This window comes from Tupaia chinensis, unplaced genomic scaffold (genome assembly GCF_000334495.1).
Source record: "Tupaia chinensis unplaced genomic scaffold, TupChi_1.0 Scaffold000644_1, whole genome shotgun sequence".
Lineage (NCBI taxonomy): Eukaryota > Metazoa > Chordata > Mammalia > Scandentia > Tupaiidae > Tupaia > Tupaia belangeri.
Genome location: NW_006160165.1, coordinates 6,316,228 through 6,329,565, shown reverse-complemented (window position 1 = coordinate 6,329,565; position 13,338 = coordinate 6,316,228). Strand labels below are relative to the sequence as shown.

Genomic DNA, 13,338 nt, shown 5'->3' with positions numbered 1-13,338 from the left:
CCCTCGCCGGCCCCAGGCGCTGTGTGTTCCCCGGAGGCTCGCCGGGCCCTGGTGCTGTGTTACCCGGAGGCTCACCGGGCCCAGGTGCTATGTGTTACCCGGAGGCTCACCGGGCCCTGCTATGTGTTACCCGGGGGCTCACCGGGCCCTGCTGTGTGTTACTCGGGGGCTCACCGGGCCCTGCTGTATGTTACCCGGGGGCTCACCGGGCCCTGCTGTGTGTTACCCGGGGCCTCACCGGGCCCAGGCGCTGTGTGTCCTTACCCAGGAGCACGTGCCAAAGCGGCCCTGCGAGGTGACTGTCGCATGGCGTCCCAGCGTGCAGTGCACACGCTCAGTTGGCCCTGTGCCGGCTGGTAGGTTGCGTGCTCCTCACGGGCACTCCTTGCTGACCTGGACACTGTGCGGTGCCTGGCTCTGGCGTTCCCGGTCCTCCGTGAGACCGACCCACTCTGCTTACTGACCGCCTCTGAGTGTGGCGATCACCCGTGTCCTCTGCCGCTCTCGAGTGGATGGGTGTGTCCCATGGAGCTGACTTGCAGGTGCTCGTACGTGCTCGGCTGTCTTGCATGTTCACTGCTCTTGCTCTCACCCGTGCCACTCAGGAGAGCCGTGAGGCCAGTGCAGGTCCCCATTCCGTGGCCCGAGTCCCGAGTCCCGGCTGGGCTGCCGCCAGCATTCTGGCGCCTCCCTTCACCCGAGGGGTTGCGGGCACATGAGTTCTGGCCGGCGTCGTCTAAGTGGCTCCTCCTGGCTCGAGGTGGGGCCTCGCCCTCTGAGTCTCCCATGGTTTTCCTGCGGTTCTTGCACATTTATGCTTAGGTTGGAATTTGCAGTCCGCTTGGCAGTTTTGGCTAAGGTTTTCTTCTCTGTCGTAGGGATTGTAGGTCGACCATGTAGGTAAGAAGTGCTTTTACTTTCCTTACCTCTCTTTTGGTAAATGAAACATTTTAAAAAATATATATAAATCAAAAGCTTTGAAAAGTAGTATATTGAAAGTGTATGTATGTATATAATGTTCATTTTACTAAGTTACTAACGAATTTTACTAATGTATATATTATATTCATTTTACTAACGGCTGTTACTTTAAGGATTTCCCAACCTTTCCTTTTTATTATTAGCATTATTTTTTTGGTTTTTGCCTTAGGGCATGCACACTTGCCAGAGAGAGATGGAGAGAAAGAAGCATCATTGGGGACAGGTGATGGCCCCATTGCAGCGCCTTCTCCTCCTGGGAGGAGAAGCCTAATTTTAAAGACAGCCTAATTCTTTGGCTGTCACGTCTGAAACTCAAACCGTGGTTGGCCATGTGCGAGTCCAGTACCTTAACCACCATGCCACCGGCTTGTGGAGTTCTCAGAAATGCACCGTAATCGGTAGAGCTTGGCGTAACCCTCCCCGGCAGAGGTGCATTGAGTTCTTGCCGCGGCCCTGCCCTACGCAGTACTGAGGTCGCCGGGCATGACCTGCTTACCAGCCTGTCTCCTGGGGCGCATCCTCTGCTCCATCTCTGGGGAGTGGGGCTGGAGAGCTTTGGGCCTGAGGGCAGAGATCCGGGCTGAGTCTTGGCTTCAGTTCCCGACAGCTCTGACCTGGCCTCCCTTAGCCTTCCCTTCCCCGGCTCCCAGAGCTGCCTCATGGCAGTGCGGCTCTCGAGGGGCCGTGTGTGTGGGGTGTGCTCTGGTGCTCTAAGGAGAGCGCGGGCTGAGAGCCGGACCTCTTCTGCTCTTAAAGTATCTGTAACCCTTCTCTGACATCTCTGTTTTCTGTTAGACCCTAAACTCAAAATATTCATTTATATCTTTGATTAGCTTTGGAAAAGTTCTTTTTAATGCATCTGAAAAATAAATTTACCATGACAACTTGGTAGTTTAGAGAATTACATTGTATCCTTGATTGTTATATAATTAAAGTTTGGAAACTTTGCCTCTTTAATTCCTACTTAGGTTGTTTTTTTCTCGGTCGAACTAAAGTGAGTTACAGCTTGGTCATACAATTGCATTTCTTCAAATGTGTGATTAAGTCTTGACAGCTATGCCGAGTGTTATAATCATTCATTTCATAGCTGATTGAGTTTCTGCATAAAGAAATTCTTTCCATAATCAAAAGAGAGTGCAAAGTATCTACATAGAGGTAGAAATGACAAAACGGAACGAGGTCAGAGTTCTGGAGTTGGAAAGGGCAGAGGGTGACATGAAAGAATTCCTGGGGGTTCCGTAGCAGGTTTGAGCAGGGAGAGCAGATCAGCGGCTTGGAGTTGGGTTAGTTAGGATAGCCCAGTCCGAGGGACACAGCGGGAGGGAGAGCGCGGAGCCGAGGGACGTGTGCACGCAGATTCCCTGGGGCTTTCACGTGCACGGCCCCGGAGCACAGCCAGCACTGCGCTGCTGAGTGTGCAGAGACCCGTCTTCACAGCAGCCAGAGAGACTCGTCACGTGGAAGGGGTCCTCAGCAAGATGGACAGCCGAGTCCCATCAGGAACCACGGAGACTGGAAGCAGCAGGATGTTTTGGAAATGCTCAAAGAGAAAACACCGTCTGAGAATTCTGTGTCCAGCAAAATTCTTCAGAAACGAGAGCGGGCCAGTGGGTGGCATGGTGAGGAAGGCACTGGGTCCCCCGTGTCCAACCACGGTTTGGGTCCCAGACCCGGTGTCGTGAAACTCATGCCTGGTGTGTGTGTGTGTCCCAAATCCTGAGAGGAGAACGGAGAAGGGATTGCAGCATGGCTGTTTCCCTTGGGGGCTTGTTTCTCGCTTTCTGTCTCTCTGGTGAGTACACCCTCCCTGTGACAAAAATCCCTCAAAAAAAAAAGAGAAATTAAGACATTACCAGATAAATAAAACCTGAGAGAGCTGCTAGAAATAAACGATCGAATCGGATCCAAGAAGAGATCCAGCATTTGAATAGACCTGTCATGGGTAAAGAGGTGGAGTCCGTACAGGAAGTGCCCAGAATGCTGAGACTCTTCTGGAGAGAGAGTAGGCAGGAACCCCCTCATCCCCCCAGGCCGATATGAGGCAACACGGGAACACTCCGTTCAGGTGTCCCTTGTGAGTGGAGATGCAGAACCCCTCAGTAAATACTATGGTGGCTCTCGACTGCCTAGAAAGGCTGCACACCATAGCCAAGTTGCCTTTTCCAGGACGTGGCATTGTTTAACAAGTCAGTCAGTCAGTGTGGTGCATCGTACTAGGAGAACAGGGGTGGGCAGCAGGCGGCACGGAGGGTGAGGGCTGAGTCCCACACGGCCGACTCCATGAGGCGGCACGGAGGGTGAGGACTGCATCCCACACGGCCGACTCCATGAGGCGGCACGGAGGTTAAGGACTGCATCCCACCTAGCTGACTCCACGGTTCGACTCCTGGATTCGGCAGCTTGAGAGGCGCTCTGGGCACATGTGCCTGTGTGCTTAAAACCCCTGAAGGAGAAGGGATTGTGGTGTGGTCATCCCCTTGGTGGGCCTTTCTTACTTTCTTCCTCTCTGTGTCTCTCTGGCGAATGCGTGCACCCTATGGCAAAAATCTTTTTTTTCTTTTTTCTTTTTTTGGAGAGGTTTTTGCTATAGGGCGCGTGCGCTCGCCAGACAGACAGAGACAGACAGAAAGCAAGAAATCACCCCTCAGGGGGAATGGCCATGCCACAATCCCTTCTCCTCCATTCTCCTCTCGGGATCTTGGGCACGCACGCACACGCATCCAGCGTGAGTTTAAGCCACCGGGTCCGGGACTTGACCCGTGGTCGACTACATGGGAGTCCAGCGACATAGCCATTACGCTAACTGCTGGTTTCAATCTTTTTTTTTTTTTAAGTTTAATTTAATTTAACTATTATTATCTTGGGGTTTTTTTGGAGAGTTTTTTGCTATAAGGCACAGGCGCTTGCCAGAAAGAGAAAGAGAAAGAGAGACAGAAAGCAAGAAATCACCCCCCAGGGAGGATGGCCACACCACAATCTCTTCTCCTCCATTCTCCTCTCGGGATCTTGGGCACGCACGCACACGCATCCAGCGTGAGTTTAAGCCACCGGGTCCGGGACTTGAACCGTGGTCGACTACATGGGAGTCCAGCGACATAGCCATTACGCCAACTGCTGGTCCTGGCAAAAAATCTTTTAAGAAAGAAAGAAGGAGAAGTGAACTAGCTACATGGTCAATTCAATTGCTGCTGAAAAATCATCAGGTACAATTCAGCACTTCTGAGATAGAACATTCAAACCAGGAATGGGAAGGCACTTACCTCACTGGGTACCTCCGCAACACCAGCAGCTCACACACACCTGACAGTGGAGGGCCGCCAGCTTTCTCCCTGAGATACCGGACACACGACCACGGTGCACCCTCACTGCTGTTGAGGGCACGCTGGGAATGTGGGCCAGGGTGGTGAGGCCGAGGAGTGGGGCAGAGCGCCTCGGCTGGGAAGGACGGAGTGAAGCTTTCTGCTCACAGGTGAGGTGGTTTTACAGAAAGAGGACGCCAATGAATTCGCACACTGGGTCCTTGGAAAGGTCTCCAAGTATTTCTGTGTAAAAGTACGTCATCACTTTTTTGACAACTCAACAGTATTGATAGAGTGACGTCTGTTTAATGTGGACATTGACTAGATCTGCAAGAAACAAGGTCAGTAACAGACCAGCTGTGTTTTCCTTTTTTAAGAAGTTTTTGCCAGGTGCTTGCTGAAAAGAGACAGAGACACTGAGAGGGAAAGTGAGAAATCACCCTCAAAGGGATGGCACGCCACAATCCCTTCTCTATTCTCCTGGAATTTGGCCACATGTGCATATCCATCTGGTGTGAATCTCATACCTCCAGGTCTGGGACTTGAATTGTGATCAGCCGTGTCGAGTCCAGCACTCCCACCACTATGCCACCTGCTGCCTTCCCCCCGTGCATATATACACTTGTAAGAAATAATTCAAAAATAAACTCGAGAACACAGTTCCACTTAAAGTGGCATCAAAAGAAATAAAATATTGGGGATAAATTTAATTCGCAACTGCGAGGGTGAAGAGCCCAGAGCGGGGATGTGTCCAGATGGGTTCTGTGGTGTGAAGGCACTAGACCCCACATGGCTCACTCCACGGTTCGAGTCCTGGACCTGGTGGCTTGAAAACCATAGCAGGCACGTGTAGATACACGTCCACGATCTTGAGAGGAGAGCGGAGGAGAGTGTAGGGGCCATCCCCAGAGGGAGGCTTGTTCATTTTCCTGCCTGTCTCTCTCCTGCAGGTGTACTCGCCCTATAGCAAAGATTTTTTTTTTTTTTAATTAAAAACCTGTCATGGCCCGACAAGCCGAGCACCCAGTTTAAAGAGAGCTGAGAGGGCGTTTCTCCAGGGAAGCACTCACTTGGCCACCACGCGTGGAGAGTACTTTTCTGCCTTTCAGGGAGTGCAATCGAAGCCACAGTTGGTACCGCTTGACACTCACGCGGGGACAGGGGACACAGTGATGGGTGTAAAATAATAAAGGAGGTGATAATAAGCAGCAGAAGTACCGAGAGCTGGTTAGGTTGGAGGAAGTGGAAGCCCCGGCTGTTGCTCTGCAGCAGAAGTACCGAGAGCTGGTTAGGTTGGAGGAAGTGGAAGCCCCGGCTGTTGCTCTGCAGCAGGTGTGGCCGTTGTCGAGGGCCGGGTGCTGTGCGGGATTCTCCAGGCGTGCCTGTGGCCTGGGAGCTGCACCCTGCTGGGTGCCCCAAGGAGACAAGAGCGGGTGCCGTGGCCACCTCTCCCTCTCCTCTTGGCATTCTGGGTGACATTCGCATGGACGTGCTTTGAAAACATGCCGAAAACCACTGACTGCACACTTTGGGGGATCTCCGTGAAGGAAACGTGAGAGTGCCGAGGCCGAGACCCTGGGCTCCCTCGCCTCCCACCCCCCTAGCTCAAGCCTGGCCCTGGGTTTCACCTGCAAGCCCCACGGCTCTTTGGAGCCCGGCAGGGCATTTGCACGAGGACCGCCATGCCACGTGTTCCCCTGATGTGCAGAGGGGCCCTGGGCCGGCCGTTCTCCAGTGTCCTGGGGTGGCACCCTGAGTTCTGGAAGGTGCGGATGATGCCCAGAGAGAGCCCGTCCCACTGCAGCCATCTTTGGGAGGGTCATCGTGTCTTGGAGCTTTTGGCGTGAGGGGAAAAAGTGCGATAGTTAGTTACAAATAACTGATTCACGTTCCTCTGTCCAAACTTCGTACCACCTTGCGGCGAGGCGGTCTGAGTGCTTTAAGGCAGCCCATTAAAGAAGCCGCGGTGGCCAGCACTGCCCCCTTGACAGCAGGTGGCAGAGAACGAGTGCCTCTGTTGGTGAGGGTCACAGTGCCACGGGAAGGGAAAGCTGGATTCCCTGGGCTTGGTGAAGATGGAGGAGGCCATTCCCCTCCCGCACAGGGCACGCACAGACCCCCGCGCTCTGTCCCGGGCCCAGCGAAATGCCCAGCTGCACAGAGCCCTGAGATTCAGGTCCTTGGCCTCGGCCTGGAATGACAGTACAAGTGTGAGCCTGCCATGCCTTGGGCCAGGTCCCAGGGCGGCAGCACTTTAGCGGGCCCCTGCCTAGGTGAACCCTGTGCAGCGAGGGCACCTCACCCTCCCCTCTCTGGTGGCGATGGAGCTCCCTGCCCTCCCCCCAGCTCTGCAACTGCACCTGTGGCCTGGACAAAGCCTCCCTGGCCTCACAGGAGGTGCTTCCCTGCTGCATTGCCTGGGGCCGCCACAGACCTGCGTGGCAAGGTGTGTGCTCACCCTGTCTGCCCTGTCTGGAAGGGACGCTCCTGGGCTCTGGGCCTCCGCTCCTCCGCTCCTCCGCTCCTCCGCTCCTCCCTGTGGCGTCTTTGACAACCACCTCCAAGCCCGGCCATCGCTGCTGTCCCAGAGTGTCAGCCTCCTGTAGTGGGCGGGCCTGCTCCCTCCAGGCTGTGCTAAAGAGAGTGAGCAGGTCATGTCTCCTGGCCAGCGGGAGCCAGGCAGCTCGGGACCTGCTCTCCGGGAGGACGGAGGAGGCGCTTCCGCTAGCAGCGAAGGACTGGCGCTCCTGCTGCCCAGAGCTAGGGCTTCAGACTGGCCTCGGCGTTTTCTTAGGTGCCTCAGCAGAGCTCCAGACCCGGCCTGGCCAGTGGCCCCGGTGCTCTTTGGACCCCCTGGGGTCCTTGGCTCCCACTGAGCGATGCTGAAAGGTGCACTGTCCCTGTGAGCTGCCTTGCCATCGGGTGTCTGCCCCATCCCTGTGGTGTTGGCATCTGAGTTTCCTTGTGAGTTACCGGGCCCCGCCCAGTGGCCTCGGGAGGGTCTCTCTTGGTTGCTGCCTGCGTAATTGACAAGCTGAAGTGGGGATTTTTTTGTGGTCTATGTTAGTGGGTCTGATTCAGAAACTAAGGTGCTTGCTAAGAAAATTACCCTCTTCGTCTCTTTTTTGTAGGGAGGCCTTGGCATTTGTCCAACAGTTAATGAGAAATCATGGTACAATTAGGTTTTATTTTTTTTCCTCGATTCTTTCTGTGTTTGACATAATGGTGAAAATGAAAGAACCTTGAGTGGAAAATGCATCAATAAAATAAAAGCATATTGCGATTACATTCTGACCTTGGTTTTTCCGCTCTAACCGTATACTTTCCAGAGAATAATTACATGCTAAAATGTGCCTACACCTCTCTGTTTGCTGCGGGGTGTTGGCTGGGAGCGCCTGCACCTGGGCGCGGCGGTGCGCTGAGACGGAGCAGTGCTTCTGTAACTTCGGAGGTGGCCTGATGGCCAGGGTATCTGTCCTAGAGTTCCATTTTCTGACCGTTCGCCCTGGTGCAAACGTTGCTGCACTGAGCTGGACGGGTAAGTTAGTGTGTCATCTGTAAAGCCAGCTCTTCTGCTCAAGTCAACAACAGATCATTCAAATGCGAATAATCTGATCTGTTGAACAGTGAGCCGCAGAGCAGTCACGGCACGGCGACTGAGTGACCGCCCGTATTACTCGCAGTGGGCTTACGGCGTTTTCTGCTTCCCTGGGTAATTTCAGTGTGTGGGGATGGCCAAGGGCTCATTAGAGCGCGTGCCTGAGTGTGGGCACGGCAGGTGTTCAGAATTGGGTAACAGTCGGCAAGGGCCGGGGCGGACGGGTCAGCAGGGCTGCCTGCCGCCCAGAGACTGCTGGGGCGGACAGGTCAGCAGGGCTGCCGGCTGCCCAGAGATGGCTGGGGCACACCGGCCTCTGCATTGCGGTGCCGGCTCGCTCGCGCCTGCCGTGCTGGTCGCATGCCTTGCTCTTACTCCAAGAGTCCAGTGCAAGGCGTCCACATTGTTAAAGCCATGTTTTAAAGATATTTATCCTTGGGAGTAGATTTCTTTCTTTCTTCTTTTTTTTTTTTTTTTATAGGTTTTTTTACTATAGGGCGCATGTGCTTGCCAGAAAGACAGAGACAGAAAGTGAGAAATCACCTCCCAGGGGGAATGGCCATGCCGCAATCCCTTCTCCTCCGTTTTCCTCTCGGGATCTTGGGCACGCACGCACATGTGCCCCGCATGAGTTTTAAGCCACCGGGTCCGGGATGTGAACCACGGTTGACTACATGGGAGTCCAGCGACATAGCCACTACACCAATTGGTGGTCCCGGAAGTAGATTTCTGTGAAATGAAAAAAGAAACTTTTTAAGTAGGTTTTCCTGGGAAAATAATGTTGTTTTAAAAAAACTCTTACTGGTAATTCGTGTTCCATAATTGGCTCACGTTGCTCATTTCTCCTTGAAGGTTATTTTCCTGATTAAAGGTAAGATGTGTGCAGTTTAAAAGGTTTCAGTCAGTAAGCAGAGTAGAAGATCAGGCTCCATCAGGAATCCCATCATGAACAGAACTTTTATTAATACTCCGGCGTGTGCCCATGTGTTCGTGTGCACGTGCGCAGGCATCATGCGTGTTTTGTGATCTTTGTTACCTCGTGGCTCCGGGTCAGCAGTGGCTGTCATTTCATGCCATTCAGTGCTGGCCCTCTGCACCCAGGCTGCTTGGACGGCTTCCGAAGCTCCTGAGTGGGACGTGAGACTGTTTGGTGAGCGTGAGCACTTTTTCCTGGAGGGAGACGGGTACTGTTCATCACATCCTTGGAAGGCTGTGACAGTTGAGAATGAATTGTATTTTCAGTGGCTCCATAATAATATTTTAGAATTCATTTACGCCCCTGCTTTAGACTTCCGGTAGCAAATGGGAAGTGCCGTGTACACCCGGACCGTGTTGTCCCGTGGTGCAAGGATGGTGTTTCACTGTTTTCTGCATTCACCCGTGAGCCTGGGCCGTGGGGCCAGTGCTGTGGGTCAGATGTGCCGTGTGACACTCATCCCCTAGAGGAATGCAGACATGGGCATTCTCTGTGGTGCAGGGAGGAGAGGTGTTGGCCTCTAAGCGGGCATGGGCCCTGGGCTCAGCGGGAGCTCGGCACCCCCAGTTCCTGTGGCCTCTCCGTCGTCTTGGGTTACTTTTGGTCACTTCCATTTCCTAGGAGAGGGCTTGTTTACATCGCGGTGTCACGGTTAGACGCACACAGAGTGCTGGTGTTTAAGCCAGGTCTGGCTGCTGCAGCCCCCCTGGCTCAGCCTCCCCACTGGGGCTCCTTTTCAGACAGGGTCTCATCTTGCCCAGGCCAGCCCTACACTGCCGCCTCTCCTCCCGAGCCCCTGAGTGGCCGGGAGTACAGGGCGTGCACCACCGTCACCCTTCAGATTGAGCCAGGAGTGGAGTCTGGGCCTCCCGAGTGTGCCAGCCCAGGGAACGCAGCGTCTTGTGGTGGCACCATTTTTAGCCAAATTGCTAAAACTATTTTAAAATCCTCTAAGTCCTGTTGTACGTGTGGACAGACCTTCCTGGTCAGGTATGATTGGGATCGACTCCCGGAGCGATGACCAGAAAGGCACTCTTGGGGCATCACAACCTAAATGGGCCCTGCGGTCTGACCTGGGCCCTGGGCCGCCATGGGCTGCCTGTGCTGCGTGTCCCACCAGCCAGAGCCAAGGTCGGGGACCCTGGGCCCTCTCCCCAGGAGGAGGCAGTGCTCCTGGGAGAAGTGGAGACCCTAAGTCTGGGGAGAAAGGAGGATGAAGCTGGAGCCTTTTCCACCAGGAGGCAGGGAGGCCCGTTAGGGTCCAGCCTGGATTCAGAAGCACGGGGGGAGGCTCGGTCTTCCCAGGGTGGGGGAGGCGGACGCTGTGGAAGGAAGGGTGACACCGCATGGCCGAGATGCCAGACACACTCTTCCCCACACTCCGAGCGGCTGGAACACAAGACCCGGAGTCGTGGCCGTGGAGGACAGTGAGTTAAGGGCACCCTCACATGCCCCTCAGCACCCCTGGTAAAGGCGAGTGATCCCCTTCACTCCGTCAGTACAGGTGGCTACAGCCGTTCCCAGCGGGGCTCTGCGGGGGGAGGGGGAGGGTACGTGCGCTCAGTACACGGGGCTGCCTGCACCAAAGGGAAGCACCGCGAGGGCTCGGGCCCCCGGCAGGCTGTACCAGCGCACATCTTATGGGGTGCAGCGAGAGGAACCGCCAGCCATGCAGGTGCCGAAGGGGCCACGGAGGTGCTCCAGTGTCCCAGGGAGGGAAGGCCTTCAGGAGGTGAAGACTCCGAAGCCCTAAGGGGAGGGGACACTTAGCTGTGTAACAGGTGGAGCAAACGTGGCCCACGCTAGAAACGGGCTAGCGGTCGGCCTGGTAAATTGAACTTGGAGCCTTGGCAGAGGCACAGTGGCCATGGTCAGTGAGGCAGGACATGGATGCTCATTGGTACGGAGAGCGCCAGATGAGTGGCAGGCTGGGAGCGTGGAGAGTCAGCTCCCAGGGGAAGACACGTGGCGGCCCCAGGTCGGGGTGTGCCCAGCGTCACTGTGGTCAGGGACTCCCCGCAGAGACCACGGTCGCCCTCCCGCCTGGTGAGCTGAGACAGTGTTGGCTGGCAGTGGCGGGAAGGAGGCGGGCAGTCTGAAATGAAGTACTTCGGGGCCGGCAGGTGGCGTAGTGGATTCCCGCATGGCCGACCACGGTTCAAAATCACACTGGGAGCGCATGCGTGTGTGCCCAAGGCCCTAGAGGAGGGTGGAGAAGGGATTGCAGCATGGCCAACCCCCAGGGTGCGTTCTCCGGTGAGCGCACACTCCCTAAGGCAAGAAGGTCTCTGAAACGACGGCAGAAGCAGTGCTTTGACCCGGCAGTTCTGCTGCAGAACACGGGTCCCGCGCACAAGAGTCCGTGTTTGGGGAGAGGGTGGGGTGTCCTCCTTGTGGCAGGGACAGCAAACTCCTCTCATCTCGGTGATCGAGGGTGCCTGGCGCAGCCGGGAGCGTGAGGACACCTGATCGCGGGTGGAGCGGCCAGAGCCGCAGGGAAGGTGATTTCCCACAGGGCCTCTTGGTCAGCTGTGCTGCCCTTGGGCTGCGTGTCCCCCCTGGTGACGAGGTCCGAGTGAGGACTTTCTCTGAACAGAGATGTCTGCTGAGACACCTCCAGACCATGCTCCAGACCCGGGACCTGCGAAGTAGAGACTGCGGGGGCGGGGGTGGGGTGCCTGGACTGCAAGGTTACAGTTCCTGGGGAGTGCTGGTGTGCGTCAGCTGCCCCTGCCCTGCCCTCTGAGCCACACAGCAGGCTGGGGTCTGTCATCGTGTGGGGACCCCAAGTCTCTGACGGAGCTTGACTCGTGTTTCTGCTTTGGCTTTAAAAGTCTGAAAGTCCATAGCCCAGTGGAGGGGTCACTCTCTGGGACGTTCTGTGTGACACGCCTGGCATGTGTGTGTGCGGGCCCCTCATCCAGGGACAGTTGCTCAGAGGACTTGCTCTGCCAGCAGGGGTGTAACACCCTGCCCCTCTGCCAGCGGGGCCCTCCGTAACGCCCTGCCCCTCTGCCCCTCTGCCCCTCTGCCGGCGGGGCCCTCCGTAACGCCCTGCCCCTTTCAGTTCTTCGTGGCGTCAGACCCGGCGGTGAAGGCGGACCGCCTGTGGCAGGACAAGTACACGCTGCGCACGTCCATGGTCCCCTCGTTCGTCACCATGGACCAGTCCCGGAAGGTAGGCCCATGCAGCCTCGGCGGGGTCTCCTGAGGGTCTGGCATGGCACGGGCTCAGCTCGGGGGACACCCACGGTGGCTGATGTGACAGCCTCGCCAGTCCCACTGCACTCTGCGCGTAGGGCTGGGTGCGGTCTCCCATGTGACGGAATCTCAGGCTCTCCTCTCCTTAGGTGCTTCTGATAGGAAAATCAATAAACTTCCTGCACCAAGTCTGTCACGACCAGACGCCCACCGCCAAGATGATCACTGTGGCCAAGTCTGCAGAGTCACCCCTGGACGGTATGAGGAAGGGGGGCCGCGGTGGAGGGGGTGGCGATGGTGGGGAGGAGTGCGTGCTGTGGTGGCGGCGTGACCGCGGCGGTCGCGTGCTTCCAAGGGTCTGCATCGCTGTCCTACGGCACGTGCGGTACCCACTGTGTGCATTTCTAAGTCCGTCGTGTGGAACGAAGTAATTACTGCGAGTGGGCTAGGAGTCGCTCACTCGCCCTTCCCAGTAACGGCGTCACTATTCCTCACGCTAAAGCAATGCCGTCCCACAGCAAGGCAGGAAAGGGTGAGGCGCTGCCAGAGGTGGCCATGGCCAGGCCGGGGCTCACGTGCACGCATACATACGTGTGTATGTTTATGTGTGTTTTGGTAATAGGGCGCATATGCCCGCCTGAGAGATGGAGAGACACAGAGAGTGAAGGTGAGAAATCACCTCCTCCCCAAGGGACGGCCCTGCCACAGTCCCCATCCTCCATTCTCTCAGGGTTGGGGCACGCACACACCCCGGCAGGATTTTCAAGCCGCTGAGCCCAGGACAGAAACTGCGGTTGGCTGTGTGGAGTCAGCACTTTAACCACCACGCTGCCTGCTGGGCCCCAAGTAGTAATGTTTTTAAATAGTTTGACAAATTAAAAAGAGAGAAGCCTGAACTTTGTAAGTGAACTGGGATGATACTGGTTGTTGTTTTATTTTATTTTTAATTGCCAAAGCGTGTGTGCACTTGCCAGAGAGAGAGGAGGGAGGGATGGAGAGAAAGCACCCTCCGCGGGGCCTGGCCGCACTGCAATGCCTGCTCCCTCTCCATCCTGTTGGAATTTTGTCTGCACACACATAACAAGCATTAAGCTTCCAGTGCTGGGATTTGAACTACGGTCAGCTGTGTAGGATCCAGGTTCCTCAACCAGCCAGGCTATGGAGCTGGCCTTGACGTAGTTCTAGCTGATGTTTCTCGGAGTCAGCACTTGGGCAGGAGGGCCTGGGAGTAGTAAGAGCCCAGCGAGTGGGAGGTTTGGCCGCAGGAGACTCAGGCCAGGTGG

General features: G+C 55.8%; 1 protein-coding gene across 2 annotated transcripts in view; it reads left to right on the top strand.

Annotated features, from left to right (window-relative positions):
• The window catches only part of TUBGCP3 (tubulin gamma complex component 3), a gene marked incomplete at its 5' end in the record, with an annotated part of 60,728 nt that overhangs the window by 22,426 nt on the left and 24,964 nt on the right, over positions 1-13,338 (top strand). For both annotated transcript variants that reach the window (XM_014592051.2, XM_027776207.1), the window contains 2 exon segments: positions 11,922-12,032; positions 12,205-12,313. In XM_014592051.2, the coding sequence (XP_014447537.1) occupies positions 11,922-12,032; positions 12,205-12,313 (220 nt within the window).